This window comes from Boleophthalmus pectinirostris, unplaced genomic scaffold, assembly GCF_026225935.1.
Source record: "Boleophthalmus pectinirostris isolate CB_2022bp ecotype Guang Dong unplaced genomic scaffold, ASM2622593v1 HiC_scaffold_12, whole genome shotgun sequence".
NCBI classification, from domain to species: domain Eukaryota; kingdom Metazoa; phylum Chordata; class Actinopteri; order Gobiiformes; family Gobiidae; genus Boleophthalmus; species Boleophthalmus pectinirostris.
Genome location: NW_026571018.1, coordinates 3,428,448 through 3,447,605, shown reverse-complemented (window position 1 = coordinate 3,447,605; position 19,158 = coordinate 3,428,448). Strand labels below are relative to the sequence as shown.

The window sequence follows — 19,158 nt, the reverse complement described above, 5'->3', positions numbered from 1 at the left end:
TAATGACATTTAGAGCTGCTCCGTCAAAGTAAAAGAATTAATAGTAAATAAAACAAATGAACAGTTCTCATCTCAACGGTCAGTGGTCAGTGTTTTTTTAATAATTCCTGTCCTGTGATTTTTACCCTGGATGATGATGAAAACGTCACAAGTTGTTTGAAAAGAATCAGTGACATGTTTTACAAATTAAATAATAAAGTGTGAATGAAACAAACCACAAGTCCAGGTCGTCTTTTTAAGAAACAAACAACTTTATAACACGACTTAAAGCTCACGAGAGTCAAATACAAAGTAGAAAAAAAAAACAGAGACACTCAAAAAGTACAAAATAATAACAAATGACAGATAAAGTTAAAATATTTTGTACTTTTTGAGCATCTGTTCTTTCTCATTTGTATTTGAGACTGGTCCCTACACTGAAAAGCACCAAAAAAGAACAATTCTGCACAATTTTTTGTAAATCCAAACCCCAAAAGTCTCACAAGAGTCAATTACGACTTTTAAAAATGCAAAAATAGGGACAACTGGGACATTTCTTGTAAAAAAAAAAAAAAAAATGGGACAAATCAGTGGTTTTGGGGAGACAGGGCTCAAAAGTGGGACTGTCCCGGGTAAATAGAGACGTCTGGTCACTCTAAGAAGAAGTAGTAGTAGTAGTAGTAGTAGTAGTAGTAGTAGTAGTAGTACTGCTGAAAGGAAAAAGGGGGAAAGTGAGAGTAAAAGTAAAAAAAATACCTTGTACTTGCAGTAGAAGTATTTGAAGTAATGCAATCGTGTGTAGAAGCAATAATCCGAGTCTAGTCTTGGTCTTTGCAGGGACTTACTTGCGGTCGATTCCCAGGTCTTGGTCCAGTTTGAGTCCTGGTCGAGTCCCGGTTGAGTCCTGGACTTGGGTGCAGCCGATAGTTGCTCTGGGTTTCTGGGGGCGGAGGCTGAAGATAAGGAAAGGAAAAAAAAACACAAACTAGGAGGAGTTTACAGGAAAATAAACAAAGACAGAGATAAGTTAGACCTGGTTTAGATCAGTTTAGAGTCTTTCAAACTGGTTCAAGATCCAAAAAAAAAAAAAAAAAAAAAGAGAAAATGTGGTGCAAACTTTTACAACAAAAACTCTGAAATGAGACTAAGCCAGGATTAAATCTAAAATACAAGTCAGAACCATTTTTTACTACCACGTTTCAAAGTCCAGTGAAAATGCAACTTATAAAACACCAATCATTGACCGAGATTCATGGTGAAGATATAAAATGATGAAAAAAAAAAACACGCTACACCGCCCCCTGGTGGTTTATTCCAAAACACGGATGATTAAGAAGAAGAGGAGCAGAAAAGCAGAGGAAAGGGTCAGAGGAGCAGAAGTGAGGGTTAGAGGAGAGAGAGGGTCAGAGAAGAGGAGCAGAAGAACAGAGGAACAGAGAAGGTCAGGAGAGCAGAAGAAAGTATCAGAGGAGCAGAGAAGAAAGTCAGAGGAGCTGAGGAGCAGAGCAAAGGGTCAGAGGAGAAGAAAAAAGGGTCAGAGGAAGAGGAACAGAGGAGAATGTGAGAGGAGACATTAAACCAAACTTATTACTTCAACTCTTTATTAAAAATATCTTGCATCAAAGTCATTCATTTCTTCTCACAAACTTTACGGCGATCACCTCCGTACGATCATCTCTGTAATTCTACAAAAATATCCTTTTTCTGCTCCACATTCGAACTACTCTTGAAAAAAAAACAAAAAACAACAACAATCATAACTCAAATAATAAACATGAATCATAAAAGAATAAACGTCTCGTCTGCTGAAACCTGGCAGCCGCTTTCAATCCAGCTCTTCTCCGATCGCTTCAGTTGTCAATAAATAAAGAAACCAAAAGAAATTTATCTGCCCGTTCTCTTTTGAGTCCTGATGGGTCTAGTCCTGGTTTAGACCCGGATCCAGTCTCTAGTTCTGATTTAGTCCTTGGTCTTGGTTTAGATCTGCCGTGTCCAGGTTTAGTCCCAGGTTTAGTTCGAGATCAAGACTCTAATCCTGGTTTAGTTCATGTTTAAGACCTGATTTAGTCCTTGGTCTTGGTTCAGATCTGCCGTGTCCAGGTTTAAATTTTTGGATTAGTCCCAGGTTTTGTCCCCAGATTAAGTCCCCGGGATAAATCCCCGGTTTAATCCAGAATCGAGACTCCAATCCTGGTTTAGTTCGTGTTTACAATCTGATTTAGTCCTCGGTCTTGATTTAGACCTGCCGTGTCCTGGTTTAGTCCCTGATTTAGTCCAAGAACAAAACTCAAACTTTAACTAAACTAGAATTAAAGATTTGATTTAGTCCTTGGTCTTGGTTCAGATCTGCTGTGTCCTGGTTCAGTCCAGGTTCGAGACTCTAATCCTGGTTTTGGTTCATGTTTAAGATCTGATTTAGTCCTTGGTCTTGACTTAGACCTGCCATGTCCTGGTTTAGTCCCCGATTTAGTCCTGGATTGAGACTCAAACTTGAATTAAACCAGGATTAAAAATCTGATTTAGTCCTTGGTCTTGACTTAAATTTGCCATGTCCAGGTTCAGTCCCTGGTTTAGTCCGAGATCAAGTCTCTAATCCTGGTTTAGTTCATGTTTACAATCTGATTTATTAATTGGTTTAGTCCCTGGTCTAGTCCAGGATTGAGACTCAAACATGAACTAAACCAGGATTAAAGATCTGATTTAGTCCTTGGTCTTGACTTAGACCTGCCATGTCCTGGTTTAGTCTCCAGTTTAGGCCAAAATCGAGACTCCAATCCTGGTTTAGTTCATGTTTTAGATCTGATTTAGTCCTTGGTCTTGGTTCAGATCTGCTGTGTCCAGGTTTAGTCCCAGGTTTTGTCTTTATATTAGTGAAGTCTTGTAGAACGGGACTAAACCCATCGTAACGTGACCTCATCTCTCGTATTTTATTTCAAACCCAGTTCTGACTTTAATTTGAACGTCTTTGCTTCTTTTTCATTGGTCGAGTCTTGAGTCCTCCGCTCTGATTGGCTCTCTGGATTTCTCGTGGCTCTTTCTCAGCTCCCATTGGCTAAAGTCAGTTGTGTGACATTTGGATCAAAAACATTCACAGAAGAGTTTACTCGGAAATAATAAAGCTGTTAAAGCTGCACACTGGAACATTTCTGGTGGACGACCGCTACCTGCTTGATTTCATGGAGAGGCTTCTGCTTTGCCTAAAATGTTCCACAAACCTGGGAATTTGCAAATTACCGGCCCACCTCTGTGTCAATGTAAACGAAATCCGTAAATGACTCTATTTTACCGACAATGATTGAGATTGAAAGAGAAAAGAAAGTGGAAAGAAAAGAAAGAGATAACGTTACAACAACAAACACCGAGACGAAGATTCGCTCAGGACTCGTCTTATCACTGGACGTTTGTGTTTGGAGAAATATCTTAGGTAATTTGCGGCGGAATTTTCGATTTACAAATTTACAGACATGGCAAATTTGCACAGGATTAAGATCTCAGGTGTCCTCCACAGTTATTAAAAATCACCAAACGTCCACAGGTAAAACTAACCCCGTGCAAAGAGGGCTTTAAGAGTTTAAGTCAAAATTCTGCCACAAATTACCGACTGTATTTCGTGTGCAAATCTGCGTCTCAGTGTTTGTTGTTGTATTTATTCCTTTTTATCTCTTTCTTTCCCATTTTATTTTCTGTCAGTGTCAATAATAGAGAGTAATTTACAAACTGCCCGTGCGAATGTGCTGCAAGTAAGACAGAGTTGAGGCGGTAATTTGCAAATTCCCAAACATCCCCAGGTTGGATTTATCCTGTGTGAAATGACTCAATTAAATGACTCATTTTACTGACATAGACTGAGATGTAAAGAGAAAAGAATGCGTAAAGAAAAGAAAGAGACAGAAAAGATGCAACACACAACAACAACAAACACTGAGATGCAGATTCACACGGGACTCTTATTATCACTGGACATTTGCTTTTGGCGAAATATTGTAGGTAATTTGTGGCAGAATTTTTGCTTCACGAATTAGGTGAATTCAGATTCAGATTAAGATCTCAAAAATCCTCCACAACTATTACAAAAAAAATAAAAAATCACCAAACATCCACAGGTAAAACTAATCCCGTGTGAAGAGGGCTTTAAGAATTTAAGTAAAAAGTCTGCAGCAAATGACCAAATATATTTCATCAAACACAGAAATCCAGTGAGAAAAAATAGCCCTGTGTGATTCTGCCTCTCAGTTAAGTCTGCGTAGTTAATCGAATTTTCATCGCGATTTCGATTTGTGTGTCAAACGATCTCCAAACTCATATCATTGAGTTGAAACAAAAACTTAAAGTATATTTTATGATATATACATTTTTTTATAAATAAGTGTATTTATTTTAGTTTTTAAATAGAGATTGTAGAACAACTGGATATATGGTTTATTTTGGATACATTTGCGTTTTTCTATGCCTTATTTCATGTTCAAAGTTTATTTTATGAGTTTTATACAACGCAAAACTGCTCTAAGGTTCATATTTGTAGCCTAGATTTATTTTAAATTATCAAAAACAAAGTGGGTTTTTTGAGAGAGAAATGCTGAATAAAAGCATCGAGTAACTAAAAAACAATCGTGTTAATGATTTTTTTTCCATAATCGAGCAGCTTTAATCTCAGTGTTTGTTGTTGTAATCGCTTCTTTTCTTTCCGTGTTTTTTTCTCTTTCAGTCTCAGTCAACATCAGCAAAACGGAGTAATTTACGAACTTCGCTGATCCCGCAGTAACACAGAGGTGGTAACAGACATTCCCAGGCTGCACTCATCCCGAGCGAATAAGCCTTTACCGACACGGAACATTGGCACGGGATTAAGATCTCAGGCATCCTCTGTAACTGTTACAAAACACCAAACGTCCACAGGTAAAACTTAATCCTGTACGAAAAGGGCTTAAGACGATAAAGTGATCTCTCTAACTTTCATTCAATTTCAGGCTGACAAACAATTATTATGATTACGTCAAGCCATGATGTGGAAAATTCCGGGCAAATTAACTTTCTCCCCGTGTGTGTATCTAAAATCTGCCTCATCGTCAGTGTCTGTTGGGTTAAAGACACATTGTGAAACTTTTCCAAATGAAGCGTCAGCCACTTTGTCATTTATTTAGCTCAGATTTAGACAAAAAAACATTAATTCTTCACGTAAACGGTCTCTCTCAATGACCTGGACCTGTAACTTGACCTAGAAGCCTTCAGAAAAGTTCCATAATGCAGCTTTAAACTCGTCAGAAGCGGTGAACGGACCAGACGCGCTCATTTGCACTTGGCGGAGTTTAAGTTACGGCACTATTGCTGCGTCAAACAGTCTTTCGTCGACGTTTATTCAAAAGTCTCATCTCATTGGTTGCGCGGCGACCCCGGTCCCGCCCCCTCGCTCCTATTGGCTGAGGACGAGCTGGCGCAGGTACGACTGGGTGAGCCCCCTCAGCTCCTCCAGCGTGTAGTCTTCGGGCATGGGCAGGCGGCTGATGTGCGGCGCCACGTGGACCAGGGGGGCGCCGCCTTCCGGAGAGTCGCCGAGCTGCAGCGACACCACCACGCGCAGGATGTTCGCCAGACGCTTCGCCATCTCTGACAAAAACACAGCAAGGAGGTTGCGGGTTAGACTCCTGAGCTCTGAGCGGGGAGCGTGTCGCTGTGGAGGGTCGTGTGACTGTGTTCTCTGACCTGATTGGGCGAGGCGGTCCTTGGCGCAGAAGCACTGCAGTAGTTCGATTCTCCCGCACAGAGACGTGACATCGGTGTAGAGACGCTCCAGCTCGTACCCGCTGTCGCCCCCTTCAGACTGAAACGGGACAGAGGTTTGAGAGGAGTCATGGAAAAGTTTGTCAAAAACGCTGTAAAACATTAACAATAAGGATGTAACGATATCCAAATCTCTCGGTGTGATATTTTATGGAGATTAACAAAACTGAATATGTCACTTTTTCTTCTTAAAATGCCTTGACAAGATTTACTCCAAAGAACTAAGACTTAAAAATCTGTGTATCATTTGTTCATTCGTTTTTCAAAATAAATCCAAAAATAAGAAAATGAAAAAACAACAATTTTCTTCATTATTTGTCTCCAAAACCAAAACGAAAAAACGGATAATGGCCGTTTCCCGTTTCCGTGGCTTAAACTGCGATGCTGGACTGAACCAGGACTAGACCGGTCCCCAGTCCCCGGTCCCCGGTCCCCGGTCTAGTCCTGATTCAGTCTGTGATCCGTTTTTTCCACTACTTTGTACTTCTACTTGAGTAATTCTGTTTTGAAGTAACGTTACTCTTACTTGTCAGGAGCCTAGAGCTAAGAAAAGTCACAAAGTCGTCCCTCCGACTGATCGATCAGTTTGATTTGTCTCTAATTTGAATCATTAAAATTAATAACAGCCCGAACTTTAACAATACAGACTTCTAATTAGAGCCATTTAACATAAACAAAGTCTTGCGTCTGCTCCAAACCACATGCTCTGTAGATGTCTCCCTTAAAAACAACAGAGCGATCACTGACTGACTTTAGACTGACTGGAACCAGATTAAACTTGACTGAGCGCCACCTGCTGGATGTGCTGCAGAGTCTTCAGGACCCGGATGTAGTCCAGGAACAGTCTCCCGGAGGAGTCCCAGTCCTGGATCACGGCGCTGCGTTCAGGGACACTGAGGCCCTCCAGGAACTCGAGCAGGAAGTCCAGGTTATCGTTGATGATGCAGTCTGAGCAGAGACACGCAGGTGAGAAAAATGACAGTTGCATCGACTCTACACGGGCATTGATTTGAAGGCTTCAGTTTGTTTATAGACGCCTGGATGAGAACTTTACCACTCAAAACACAGAATATGACATGAAGAGTTAATCCTTCCTTACCAGAGGCGAGGTGGCGGGTGAGGGTGCGGTGGCACTGGCTCCACTCCCCTGCCCTGTACAGGTGCAGCGCCTGCCGCCGGGTGTCGTTGAGGCTCTTGGCCCTCAGAGCTTTGGCCTGATGGATCCACGACTCTGGGATCAACAGAGTCTGGGTCAGGAAGTGCTCCCGCCGCAGTGACTCCTCTGTGTCCTCCAGGGGGCAGTGCAGCTGCAGCATCAGACGCACGGCACGCTCCCGCTCACTGAACAAGACACACGGTTACACTCAATGTGCAGTAGTAGTACCCATGATGGCGTATATGAAGTAGTAGTAGTAATAGTACCTGGGATTGCGTACATATAGTAGTAGTAGTAGTAGTATTACCTGGGATGGTGTAGTAGTAGTAGTAGTAGTAGTACCTTGGATTGTGTATATGTAGTAGTATATGTAGTAGTAGTATATGTAGTAGTAGTAGTAGTAGTAGTACCTGGGATTGTGTATATGTATATGTATATGTAGTAGTAGTAGTACCTGTGATGGTGTATATACATGTACATGTATATGTATTAGTAGTAGTAGTAGTAGTAGTAGTAGTAGTACTAGTAGTAGTAGTAGTAGTAGTAGTAGTAGTAGTAGTAGTAGTAGTAGTAGTAGTAGTAGTAGTAGTAGTAGTAGTAGTAGTAGTTGGGATTGCATATATGTATATGTATATGTATTAGTATTAGTAGTAGTAGTACCTGGGGTTGTGTATGTATATGTATATGTAGTATTAGTAGTAGTATATGTAGTAGTACCTGGGGTTGTGTATGTATATGTAGTATTAGTAGTAGTATATGTAGTAGTACCTGGGGTTGTGTATGTATATGTATATGTAGTAGTAGTAGTAGTATATGTGGTAGTAGTAGTAGTAGTAGTAGTATATGTAGTAGTACCTGGGGTTGTATATGTATATGTATATGTAGTAGTAGTAGTATATGTAGTAGTACCTGGGGTTGTGTATGTATATGTATATGTATATGTAGTAGTAGTAGTAGTATATGTGGTAGTAGTAGTAGTAGTAGTATATGTAGCAGTACCTGGGGTTGTGTATGTATATGTATATGTATATGTAGTAGTAGTATATGTAGTAGTACCTGGGGTTGTGTATGTATATGTATATGTATATGTAGTAGTATATGTAGTAGTACCTGGGGTTGTGTATGTATATGTATATGTATATGTAGTAGTAGTATATGTAGTAGTACCTGGGGTTGTGTATGTATATGTATATGTAGTATTAGTAGTAGTATATGCAGTAGTACCTGGGGTTGTGTATGTATATGTAGTAGTAGTAGTAGTAGTATATGTAGTAGTACCTGGGGTTGTGTATGTATATGTATATGTATATGTAGTAGTACCTGGGGTTGTGTATGTATATGTATATGTAGTATTAGTAGTAGTATAATGTAGTAGTACCTGGGGTTGTGTATGTATATGTAGTATATGTATATATGTAGTAGTAGTAGTATATGTAGTAGTACCTGGGGTTGTGTATGTATATGTATATGTATATGTAGTAGTAGTAGTAGTATATGTGGTAGTAGTAGTAGTAGTAGTATATGTAGTAGTACCTGGGGTTGTGTATGTATATGTATATGTATATGTAGTAGTAGTATATGTAGTAGTACCTGGGGTTGTGTATGTATATGTATATGTATATGTAGTAGTATATGTAGTAGTACCTGGGGTTGTGTATGTATATGTATATGTATTAGTAGTAGTATATGTAGTAGTACCTGGGGTTGTGTATGTATATGTATATGTAGTATTAGTAGTAGTATATGCAGTAGTACCTGGGGTTGTGTATGTATATGTAGTAGTAGTAGTAGTAGTATATGTAGTAGTACCTGGGGTTGTGTATGTATATGTATATGTAGTAGTACCTGGGGTTGTGTATGTATATGTATGTATGTAGTATAGTAGTAGTATATGTAGTAGTACCTGGGGTTGTGTATGTATATGTATATGTATATGTAGTAGTAGTAGTATATGTAGTAGTACCTGGGGTTGTGTATGTATATGTATATGTAGTAGTAGTAGTATATGTAGTAGTACCTGGGGTTGTGTATGTATATGTATATGTATATGTAGTAGTAGTATATGTAGTAGTACCTGGGGTTGTGTATGTATATGTATATGTAGTATTAGTAGTAGTATATGTAGTAGTACCTGGGGTTGTGTATGTATATGTATATGTATATGTATATGTAGTAGTAGTAGTATATGTAGTAGTACCTGGGGTTGTGTATGTATATGTATATGTATATGTAGTAGTAGTATATGTAGTAGTACCTGGGGTTGTGTATGTATATGTATATGTATATGTATATGTAGTAGTAGTAGTATATGTAGTAGTACCTGGGGTTGTGTATGTATATGTATATGTATATGTATATGTAGTAGTAGTATATGTAGTAGTACCTGGGGTTGTGTATGTATATGTATATGTATATGTATAGTAGTAGTAGTAGTAGTAGTATATGTAGTAGTACCTGGGGTTGTGTATGTATATGTATATGTAGTAGTAGTAGTAGTAGTATATGTAGTAGTACCTGGGGTTGTGTATATGCAGCAGCACAAAGACCCCGAGGTGCCACAGTCCCTCTCGCTCCAGCACAGAGCAGAAGGAGAGGTGCAGCTGCCCCAGACTCGACTCCGGCAGGTGAGTGTAGTTCAGAGCGTCCAGCACCGTCCACAGGAGCCAACTGAGTCTGAAGTCCAGTCTGTGAGGAGACAGGGTCAGAGGGTCCAGCAGAGGGTGGAGAGGGTGATGCCTGCACAGACGCACAGAGAGAGAGAGAGTCAGAGAGGAGGAGAGATGAGTGGATGGGCTATTTTTTTATCCGCAACCGCGACACAAAACTCATCATCCGCCCGCTGTCCATTTGCACCCAAAGTTTTGACCAATTTTCAAAAGTGCACTCGCCCGCCATCCGCCCATTGAGTTTAGATTTTAGAACAATCATATAGCAAACAAACTAAGGAGCCTCCATAAAAATGCAAACTCTATAGCTCATTCATTCCAACATTCGCTCAAGGTGCATGTTCGCATTCTTAATTGTCCATAACAAAACGCCGCTTGTTGCTCAAGGTTTAACTCCCTGTTCAGAACCTCACCATGAGCGTGTGGGCTCAATAAACGCGCCAGTTCATTGCTCAAGAATCGTGGCTTTATTTGCTGTGATTCACTAAATAACAGGACAGTTGCTTCCTGATTCGCTTCGGTCGTCTTCTGACCGTTCATTTCACATACAGTAAAACATAGACATTCAAGAAGCGCGAGCGTCGGGGGCGTGCACGCAGTCACTCACTCAGGCTCACGCCACACGCCACTCTAAACACTGCACATAGGAGTAAAGACGCAGATCTCTTAATACTTATCAATATAGGCTATAATATATATATTTTTTTAATTTGAGTAGTTAAACCGCCACCCGCCCGAATTTAATTAAAATATTTTTCTTCACGTCATCCGCCCGACCTGCGGTTTAGCCGCGGACACCGCGGTTGTAACCGCAATCTGCACATCTCTAGAGAGGAGAGAGGAGAGTCCAGGTGATCCTCATTATGGTCCGTTCAGACTGCAGCATCAAAAAAAAAACCTTGTCGCCTTTATTTGGACACCTTTGCATTGGAGTTCAGACGCCCCTGATGCGCGTCTTGAACACTGTGGACGAACCCGTTTCCGTTGCCCTGGAAACAAGTGCCCGGTCCCAGTCTTTTGCCGAAACAAAGTCAGATCAGACTGAGAGAGACTTTAGTGTATTTATTACTAAAAAGTCCAGTTCCAGTCCTGGTTTAGTCATGGTCCGGTCCTGGTGTAGTCTTGGCAATCAGCTTGATGATTGTTCAACGTGTTTGTGGCTCCTTGCCCCGGTTCTCGGATCTTTCTCTTTCTTCTGGATAAAAACATCACTGTGTCACTGGATACTCGTCCTTGATTGGTTGAAGCAATCAGCATTTTCAGCGCTTCTGACGCCGACACACCGGACGCAAATCTAGAGCCTCGACACCAGAAAGCTCAAGCCGTACCACCTCGACACCAGATTAGGGCCGCGCTGACTTATATGCACATAGATCTTGCACATATCGTGATTAGACTTGAAATAAATACTCACAGTTCACATTGTAAACACCTCCTGGAGCAAGTAACAACTGAAATCTGAATCCCGTGTATTTCAGAACATGTTTGTAGACGTCTAAACCACAGGTACAAAGAGACTTCTTTGCAGACGATATTCTATTATCTAAAAGAGGCTCAACGCAGTACACATGCGACGCCAGCAGGGGGAGCGGTGCTACCTGTCGCTGTAGAGCTTCAGCAGGTGGAAGCAGAGGTCGTACAGAGGTCGCTTGTCCGAATCCTCCTCGTCCAGGTCCAAACACTCGGACTCTAGGTACGGAGGGAGAGGGGGGCAGGCGTACCTCACCCCGTCAGAACAGCCCTGAGAGCGCACACAGGAAAAGAGAAATAAGTGACATAATCTTGTTCTTCAGTCTAGTCGTTAATAGAAATGATCAGGTTCAACGTTTATGAATTTACTTTTTAGATATTTCATGGTTAAGTTCAGAGTTATCTACAGTCTGGGAAGTCTGGGATATGACGTCGCCTCATCAACACAGAATTAGGAGGTTTTGGGTTTGTGATGAACAGACCTGGAAGGCGTCCTGGTAGCGCTTGAGGGCGTCGGACACAGAGGCGGTGGGCGGGAGCATGTACCACAGGTGGACGGCCAGGCACCGCTTCCAGTCCAACTCCGAGCACACGTTTACGGAGGAGTCTGAGGATTCCCACACCTGAGGAGGAACAGGGAGAAGGAGAAAGAGGAGGTGGAGGAAGGAGGAGAAAGGAGGAAAGAGGAGGAAGCAGGAGGAAGAAGGAGGAGGGAAGAGGCAGAGGAAGGAGGATGAAGGAGGAGGAAGCAGGGGGAGGAAGGAGGAGGATGGAAGAAGCAGAGGAAGGAGGATGAAGGACAAAGAAGGAGGAGGAAGGAGGAATATGGAGGAGGAAGGAGGAGAATGGAAGAGGCAGAGGAAGGAGGATGAAGAAGGAGGAAGAAGGAAGAGGATGGAAGAGGCAGAGGAAGGAGGAGGAAGGAGGAGGATGGAAGAGGCAGAGGAAGGAGGATGAAGAAGGAGGAAGAAGGAGGAGGAAGGAGGAGGATGGAAGAGGCAGAGGAAGGAGGATGAAGAAGGAGGATGAAGAAGGAGGAGGAAGAAGGAGAAAGGAGGAGGTGGGGGAAGGAGGAGTGATGAGGAGGAAAGAGGAGAGAGGAGGTAGAGGAAAGAGGAGGAAGAAGAAAGGAGGAGGAGGAGGAAGGAGGAAAGAGGAGGAAGGAGGAAAGAGGAGGAAGGAAGAAGCGGAGGAAGGAGGTGGTGGAGGAGGGAGGAGGAAGGAGGAAAGAGGAGGAAGGAGAAAGGAGGAGGCAGAAGGAAGAGGCGGAGGAAGGAGGAGGAGGGAGAAAGGAGAAAGGATGAGGTGGAGGAAGGAGGAGGGGGGAGGAGGAGATTATAAAACCCTTATAATCTAAATAAAACTATTAGTCGACCAAAATATATGCAGCTGTATTAGTTAAGACGCCATCGGCCGATATTCTACACGTGGCGAGTGTTGTGGTCTTACTGGTTTCCCAGCGAGCAGCGTGAAGATCCGGAGACGTTCCTCCGACACGTAACTGTCCGTCCCCATTCGGTGCCAGTCTGCGAGCTGCAGCGCCAACAGCTCCCTGCAGAACTGAGAGCCAAGAGCCTGGGAGAGGAGCAGGGAGAGCCGGTGGTCTCCTGCAGAGAATAAACACATGTATATGTAACGTATGGCAATTTAAAACCTGATCCAGCATTTTTTTGTTAGTATCACAAAGTAGTAGCAGTACACAGAGTATTCTTGGCAGTATTCGCAGTATTTTAGGAAACAGTACCGTGTTTCTGTGCGAACTGGCAGGCCTGGCTGATGCAGTTTCCCGTGAGGAGACTGAAAATGGCGTCCGCGTGTCTGTCCTGGGAAAGAGACACTTCCCGCTCCACCCTGCAGAGGGCGCCCTGAGCCAGCCACGAGGAGAAGGCGCGGCGTCGGAGGAGCTGCTGCTGGTACTCTCCTATGGGGGGGTCCTGGCCCGAGTCCTGGTCCAAGTCCGGGTCTGAAGGCGACAGGCGGCCCCACAGAGCCTCACACAGAGTCCAGGCCTCTCTCCAGTCGTTCAGAACAGCTGCAGGACAAACACACACACACACACACGGAGGCTGAGACATGAAACAACACAAAGTCATGTTTATTCTTTATCAGGGATCCTACAGGTTTCTTCAAATTAAATTCAAGTCTTTTTAAGACCTTTTTAAGACCATTTATTTTAAAAACTTAATACCTATTTCATGGCAAAGAAAAGAAAAGAAGATTTGCTGTTCATTAATTTCTCAAACAAATGTGAAAATGTGGAACGTGTAAAACAGGAGAAACAAACTCACAGAGGCCAAAATTAAAAACTGGGACTAAGTCGTGTGCCAAACTAAATATTTATTTAAAAATGTCAACAACATCTGCATATTTTCTCTTCTTTTGAGATCTGTAATTTTAAAACTTCACTTTTGAAGAAAGGCATAATATAAGACTTTTAATAAATAATGTCTCTATAGTCTATCTGTGTACGGCGAGTAGCTCTAATACATATTTCATATGATCTCTCGGGCCAAATATAATTATATTGCGGGCCAAATTTGGCCCCCAGGCCTAAGTTTGACATGCCTGATGTAACCTCATTGCAGCAGAGTGAGTGCTGATGCTACAACAGCCCAGACACAAACAGTCTGTGTATCATTCGTTCATTCGTTTTTCAATATAAAACTAAAAATAAGAAAAAAACCCAAAAAAAAACTGTTTTCTTCATTATTTGTCTCCAAAACCAAAATGAAAAAACCAGATAACAAAGTTTTAAATTTTTTGATTTTGTCAGATAACGACCCTTTCCCATTTCCGTGACTTAAAGTTCGATAGAAACATTTGAGGAGAAAAGCGATACAGAGAAGTTACATACTGCACAAATTTTAAGACGCACATATAAAAATTCATGACTTTCAAACTGCTGGCTAATTCTATTCTACTTCTGCAATTTTATGTGTGAGAAACTTTTAACTGCAGAAATCAGCTCACCTGTTGTAGATCCAATGAAGTCAGTTCTTTAAATAAATAAAACAATTAAAAGTCTAATAAAGCCTGAGTCAGGGCAGTGCCTACAGTGAATATCACCCACAGGGAATGTTGGTAAACCTCAGTTTGTTTTGTTTTGTTGTTTGACTGGCCTGAATGGAGGTGAAGACGCGGGTCCCGGTGCAGATCTTGGTCTTAAACCCCCCGTTTTCGTGTAGTGACTTACGCTGGGCGGAGCCGTGCCTCTCGCTGACCTCCGCTGCCCACTGTGCGTACTCGTGCAGCGCGGCCACTCCGCTCTGAGGCTGCACAAACGGACAGCGCTCCGAGCTCACGATCCTGCTGTGCTTCAGACAGATCTCCAGGGGGCGCTCTAACACGGCCTCACGCAGCTCCTGGGCTTCAGAAGAGTCCAGACCCAAATCAAGACCAGAGTCTGGACCCTGAACCTGCTCCACGGACACTTTGTAAGGGGACTCCGAGAGGCTGAACACCAGAGGGAAAACAAATGAGAAATGAGTCAATATACAACAGAAAACTTTTTAAGTGAATACTAAAGTACAACAAACACAAAACCTGTCATTATCTAGACTCCTGTCAGAGGGAAAGTTGTCAAAAGTATAAAAATTAGATACCAAACGATACTAAAACCATTCTCGTGATAAAGATGAGCTCACGTTTTGTGCGTGGGTCTTGGCAGGAAGCTGTAGTCCAGGTCTTTGTCCAGGACTTTGGATTCGGAGCTCAGGGTCTGACCCGAGTGAACCAGAGTCCAACCAGGACCCCAGCCCACCCTGAAGGAGCGGCCCCGAAACAACCCGGCGTCCATCAGCAGAGAGCCCTGCAGAGAACAAGACCAGAGACCTGGTTTAGACCTGGGCTAGACCTGGGCTAGACCTGGGCTAGACCTGGCATAGACCTGGGTTAGACCTGGGTTAGACCTGGATTAGACCTGGATTAGATTAGACCTGGATTAGACCTGGATTAGACCTGGATTAGACCTCGATTAGACCTCGATTAGACCTGGCATAGACCTCGGATTAGACCTCGGTTAGACCTCGGTTAGACCTCGGTTAGACCTCGGTTAGACCTCGGTTAGACCTCGGTTAGGCCTGGGTTAGGCCTGGGTTAGACCTGGGATAAACCTGGGTTAGACATGGGTTAAACCTGGGTTAGACACGGGTTAAACCTGGGTTAGACACGGGTTAAACCTGGGATAGACATGGGATAGACATGGGTTAGACCTGGGTTAACCTGGGGCGGGCCTGAAGCGTGCGGCCCAAGCGTGCTGCAGCCCGTGTGGTCGCGGAGGCAAAAACTCGGAGCTGGGAGGAGTTCGGGGAGGCCATGGAGGAGAAGGACTATCAGACGGCCTCAAAGAGATTCTGGCAAACCGTCCAGCGCCTCAGGCCTCAGGGGGAAGCAGTTCTTCGCCAACACTGTTTACAGTGCGGGGGGAGAACTGCTGACCTCGACTGGGGACGTTGTCCAGCGGTGGAAGGAATACTTTGAGGATCTCCTCAATCCCACCGTCACGTCTTCCGAGGAGGAGGCCGAGGCTGGGGACTCGGAGGAGGACTCATCCATCACCCTGGCTGAAGTCACTGAGGTGGTTGGAAAGCTCCTTGGTGGCAAGGCTCCGGGATTGGATGAGATCCGTCCTGAGTACCTTAAGTCTCTGGATGTTGTGGGGCTGTCTTGGCTGACACGCCTCTTCAACATCGCGTGGCGGTCGGGGACAGTACCTCTGGACTGGCAAACCGGGGTGGTGGTCCCTCTGTATAAGAAGGGGGACCGGAGGGTGTGTTCCAAGTATAGGGGGATCACACTCCTCAGCCTTCCCGGTAAGGTCTATGCCAGGGTACTGGAGAGGAGAATCCGGTCGAACCTCAGATCCAGGAGGAGCAGTGTGGTTTTCGTCCTGGCCGTGGAACACTGGACCAGCTCTACACTCTCCATTAGGTGCTCGAGGGTTCATGGGAGTTTGCCCAACCAGTCCACATGTGCTTTGTGGACTTGGAGAAGGCATTCGACCATGTCCCTCGTGGCGTCCTGTGGGGGGTGCTCTGGGAGTATGGGGTTCGGGGCCCTTTGCTAAGGGCTGTCCGGTCCCTGTATGACCGGAGCAGGAGCTGTGTTCGTTGCCGGCAGTAAGTCAGACCTGTTCCCGGTGCATGTTGGACTCCGCCAGGGCTGCCCTTTGTCACCGGTTCTGTTCATTGTATTTATGGACAGAATTTCTAGGTGCAGTCAGGGGCCGGAGGGGGTCCGGTTTGGGGACCACAGGATCTCATCTCTGCTGTTTGCGGATGATGTTGTCCTGTTGGCTTCATCGAACCAGGACCTGCAATGTGCACTGGAGCGGTTTGCAGCCGAGTGTGAAGCGGCTGGGATGAAGATCAGCTCTTCCAAGTCTGAGGCCATGGTTCTCGACCGGAAAAAGGTGGTTTGCCCTCTCCGGGTGGGTGGGGAGTCTTTGCCTCAAGTGGAGGAGTTCAAGTATCTCGGGGTCTTGTTCACGAGTGAGGGGAGGACAGAACGTGAAATTGACAGGTGGATCGGTGCAGCTTCGGCAGTGATGCGGTCGCTGTATCGGACCGTTGTGGTGAAGAGGGAGCTGAGCCGAAAGGCGAAGCTCTTGATTTACCAGTCAGTCTTCGTTCCTACTCTCACTTATGGTCATGAGCTCTGGGTAGTGACCGAAAAGACAAGATCGCAGATACAAGCGCTTGAAATGGGTTTCCTTTGCAGGGTGGCTGGGCGCTCCCTTAGAGATAGGGTGAGGAGCTCAGTCACACGGGAGGAGCTCGGAGTAGAGCCGCTGCTCCTCCTCGTCGAGAGGAGCCAGTTGAGGAGGCTCAGCCATCTGTTCCGGATGCCTCCTGGGCGCCTCCCTCGGGAGGTGTTCCGGGCATGTCCCACCGGGAGGAGGCCCCGGGGAAGACCCAGGACACGCTGGAGGGACTATGTCTCTGGGCTGGCCTGGGAACGCCTCGGGGTCCCCCCGGAGGAGCTGGAGGACGTGTCTGGGGTGAAGGAAGTCTGGGAGTACCTGCTTAGGCTGCTGCCCCCGCGACCCGGCCCCGGATAAGCGGACGAAAATGGTTGGATGGATGGATGGATAAACCTGGGTTAGACCTGGGTTAGACCTGGGTTAAACCTGGGTTAAACCTGGGTTAAACCTGGGTTAGATCTAGGATAAACCTGGGTACTCGCCCAATCTTCTAATTTTTTATGATTTTAGTATCTGTGGTGAATTTAGCCCCAGTTATATTAAAGTATTATAGGCATCGTGTCTGGAATATTACAGCAAACACAGCCCAGTTGTACATTGTTCTGTCCCGTGTTATAGATTTTGTTAACTATTGTCATATGTTGTAATTGGTGCGCTGTTGGTCGACATAAAGAAAACTTTAATTTAAGACTGCACACCGATTAAACGTTAAGCCACAGAGCTGCTCCTTTCACTACGATAAAAATGACCATGTGACTGAGAAGAGAGTCTTGAATACATAATCTGGAAGCAAAGAAGACTCAGTACACCTTGGGTAAGGTTTACACATGTACTGTATTTTCTGGACTATTAGGCGCTCTGGATTATAAAGGCGCACTGTCATTAAATGGTCTATTTTCAAACTTTTTCACAAATAAACCGCACCGGACTTTAAATGAAACACAACAGTGTGATGGGTGAGTGGTTTTGTTTGTTTGTGGCGTTCACGGTGACTCTGGGCTTTGTTCAGTTGTGGCGTGTAGGGAGGGTGCTGTCTGGGACCAACGGATTGTCAGCGTGTTCGCAGTGACTCAGTTGTTCAGTTGTGTCTAGAAGTGGCACATTGCCCTCGCTTTTTCGATTCCTTCCTCCGTTCCTCGTTGGCGTGGAGTGATGAGTGTGTCTGCGGGTGTGTTTCGCTGTGCGGTCGCTGTCTGCTCCGTGTGTTTGTAGTTTACTGGGACACCCGAGTGGATTCGTGTATGGGGCGCTCTGGATTGTGGGATTGTGGATTGTGCGCACTTTTTTGATGGGGTTGGAGGCTTAAGAGTGCGTCTAATAGCCCAGAAAATACAGTACATACTTAAGTATTCTGTGGTGAATTTAGCCCCAGCTGAATTAAAGTTTTATCAGGTATAAAAAGGTAAAAATAGCCTAATTATTTGTTATAATATTGTAAATTAATGTCTTAAGCTCCTCGACAGTACAGCAGCTTCAGAACATAGTGACAGACATTATGTGATGTTTTAGCTCACCGTTTCTAAAGGCAGTGTTTTTCTTCCTTCATATTATTTATGTTTGCGCTGAAGCACATGATTACTTCTATGTTGTTGGGCATAATAGTGAAGATTTCTGTTTGCAATTGATTAATAATTGTGCGTGGACTGAAATGTACTGATTTGAAATGTTTTGAAGTAACGATCGGTGCTGATGCTTGTCTGGAAAAGGGAAAAGGGGCAGATAACATAAGACTGCTCTTCTTTTTGCTCCTTTTCATTCATTTCTTGTATGTTTGATGTTGTGACACTGCTGATGTATTTTTTATACTTTATGAATGAAATAAATAAATAAAATGTAAACAAATCAGTGCATTCGGTTCTGCTCTGGTGATCTGTTCAAAGTTTTGTTTAACCTTGGTGATTTACAGCAGCTTTAGAGTCTCCTCCTTCGATCTATTCACCCGATGCAAGAAGATACTCTAAAAATATAGTTTTTGTTCGGCCAATCGAGGTTTTTTCTGTCCTAGTTTAGTCCTGGGGTTCAGTACCTTGTTGTACGTGACAGACTCCTTCAGAGGCACAGGTCCTCCCAGTCTCTTCGCGCCCACAGTCCTGATGTTGAGGCTCTCCTGATGTCGAGAGGGGAGCGAGGGGAGCGAGGGGAGAGACGGGAGAGAGGGAAGCGAGGGAGGAGCCAGACTCTTCGGAGGCGTCCAGAGAGCGGGTGCCGCGAGGGGGCGGGGCACAGACGGGTGAGGGAGGGACGGGGAGCGTGGAGATTCTGAGAGCTGAGCCAGGAATCGACTCTGTAGAAGTCCTCCCACTAGAAAGAGACACACAGAGTTAAATACAGCTTTGCAGAAAAATGATCAATACACCCCCATTTCTTCAACACAAATGGCCATAAAATGCACAGAAAATTCACCAGCT

At 44.3% G+C, this 19,158-nt stretch overlaps 2 protein-coding genes across 4 annotated transcripts in view; both read right to left on the bottom strand.

The window, feature by feature from the left end:
- LOC110159834 (solute carrier organic anion transporter family member 2B1-like) overlaps positions 1 to 1,081 on the bottom strand; it is a 53,840-nt gene extending 52,759 nt beyond the window's left edge. Inside the window, 1 exon segment of the mRNA XM_055148808.1 lies at positions 825 to 1,081. The gene's annotated coding sequence lies outside the window, so the exon portion shown is untranslated.
- Positions 1,082 to 1,563: 482 nt separating this feature from the next.
- nup98 (nucleoporin 98 and 96 precursor) overlaps positions 1,564 to 19,158 on the bottom strand; it is a 49,846-nt gene continuing 32,251 nt past the window's right edge. For all 3 annotated transcript variants that reach the window (XM_055148804.1, XM_055148807.1, XM_055148805.1), the window contains exons 24-35: positions 18,777 to 19,051; positions 14,694 to 14,857; positions 14,243 to 14,502; positions 12,794 to 13,081; positions 12,499 to 12,656; positions 11,532 to 11,672; positions 11,178 to 11,320; positions 9,428 to 9,649; positions 6,857 to 7,098; positions 6,551 to 6,705; positions 5,680 to 5,797; positions 1,564 to 5,583 (exon numbers count right to left, since the gene is read on the bottom strand). In XM_055148804.1, coding sequence (XP_055004779.1) covers positions 5,390 to 5,583; positions 5,680 to 5,797; positions 6,551 to 6,705; positions 6,857 to 7,098; positions 9,428 to 9,649; positions 11,178 to 11,320; positions 11,532 to 11,672; positions 12,499 to 12,656; positions 12,794 to 13,081; positions 14,243 to 14,502; positions 14,694 to 14,857; positions 18,777 to 19,051 — 2,360 coding nt within the window. In that variant the 3' untranslated portion in view covers positions 1,564 to 5,389. The remainder of the gene's footprint in view (positions 5,584 to 5,679; positions 5,798 to 6,550; positions 6,706 to 6,856; positions 7,099 to 9,427; positions 9,650 to 11,177; positions 11,321 to 11,531; positions 11,673 to 12,498; positions 12,657 to 12,793; positions 13,082 to 14,242; positions 14,503 to 14,693; positions 14,858 to 18,776; positions 19,052 to 19,158) is intronic.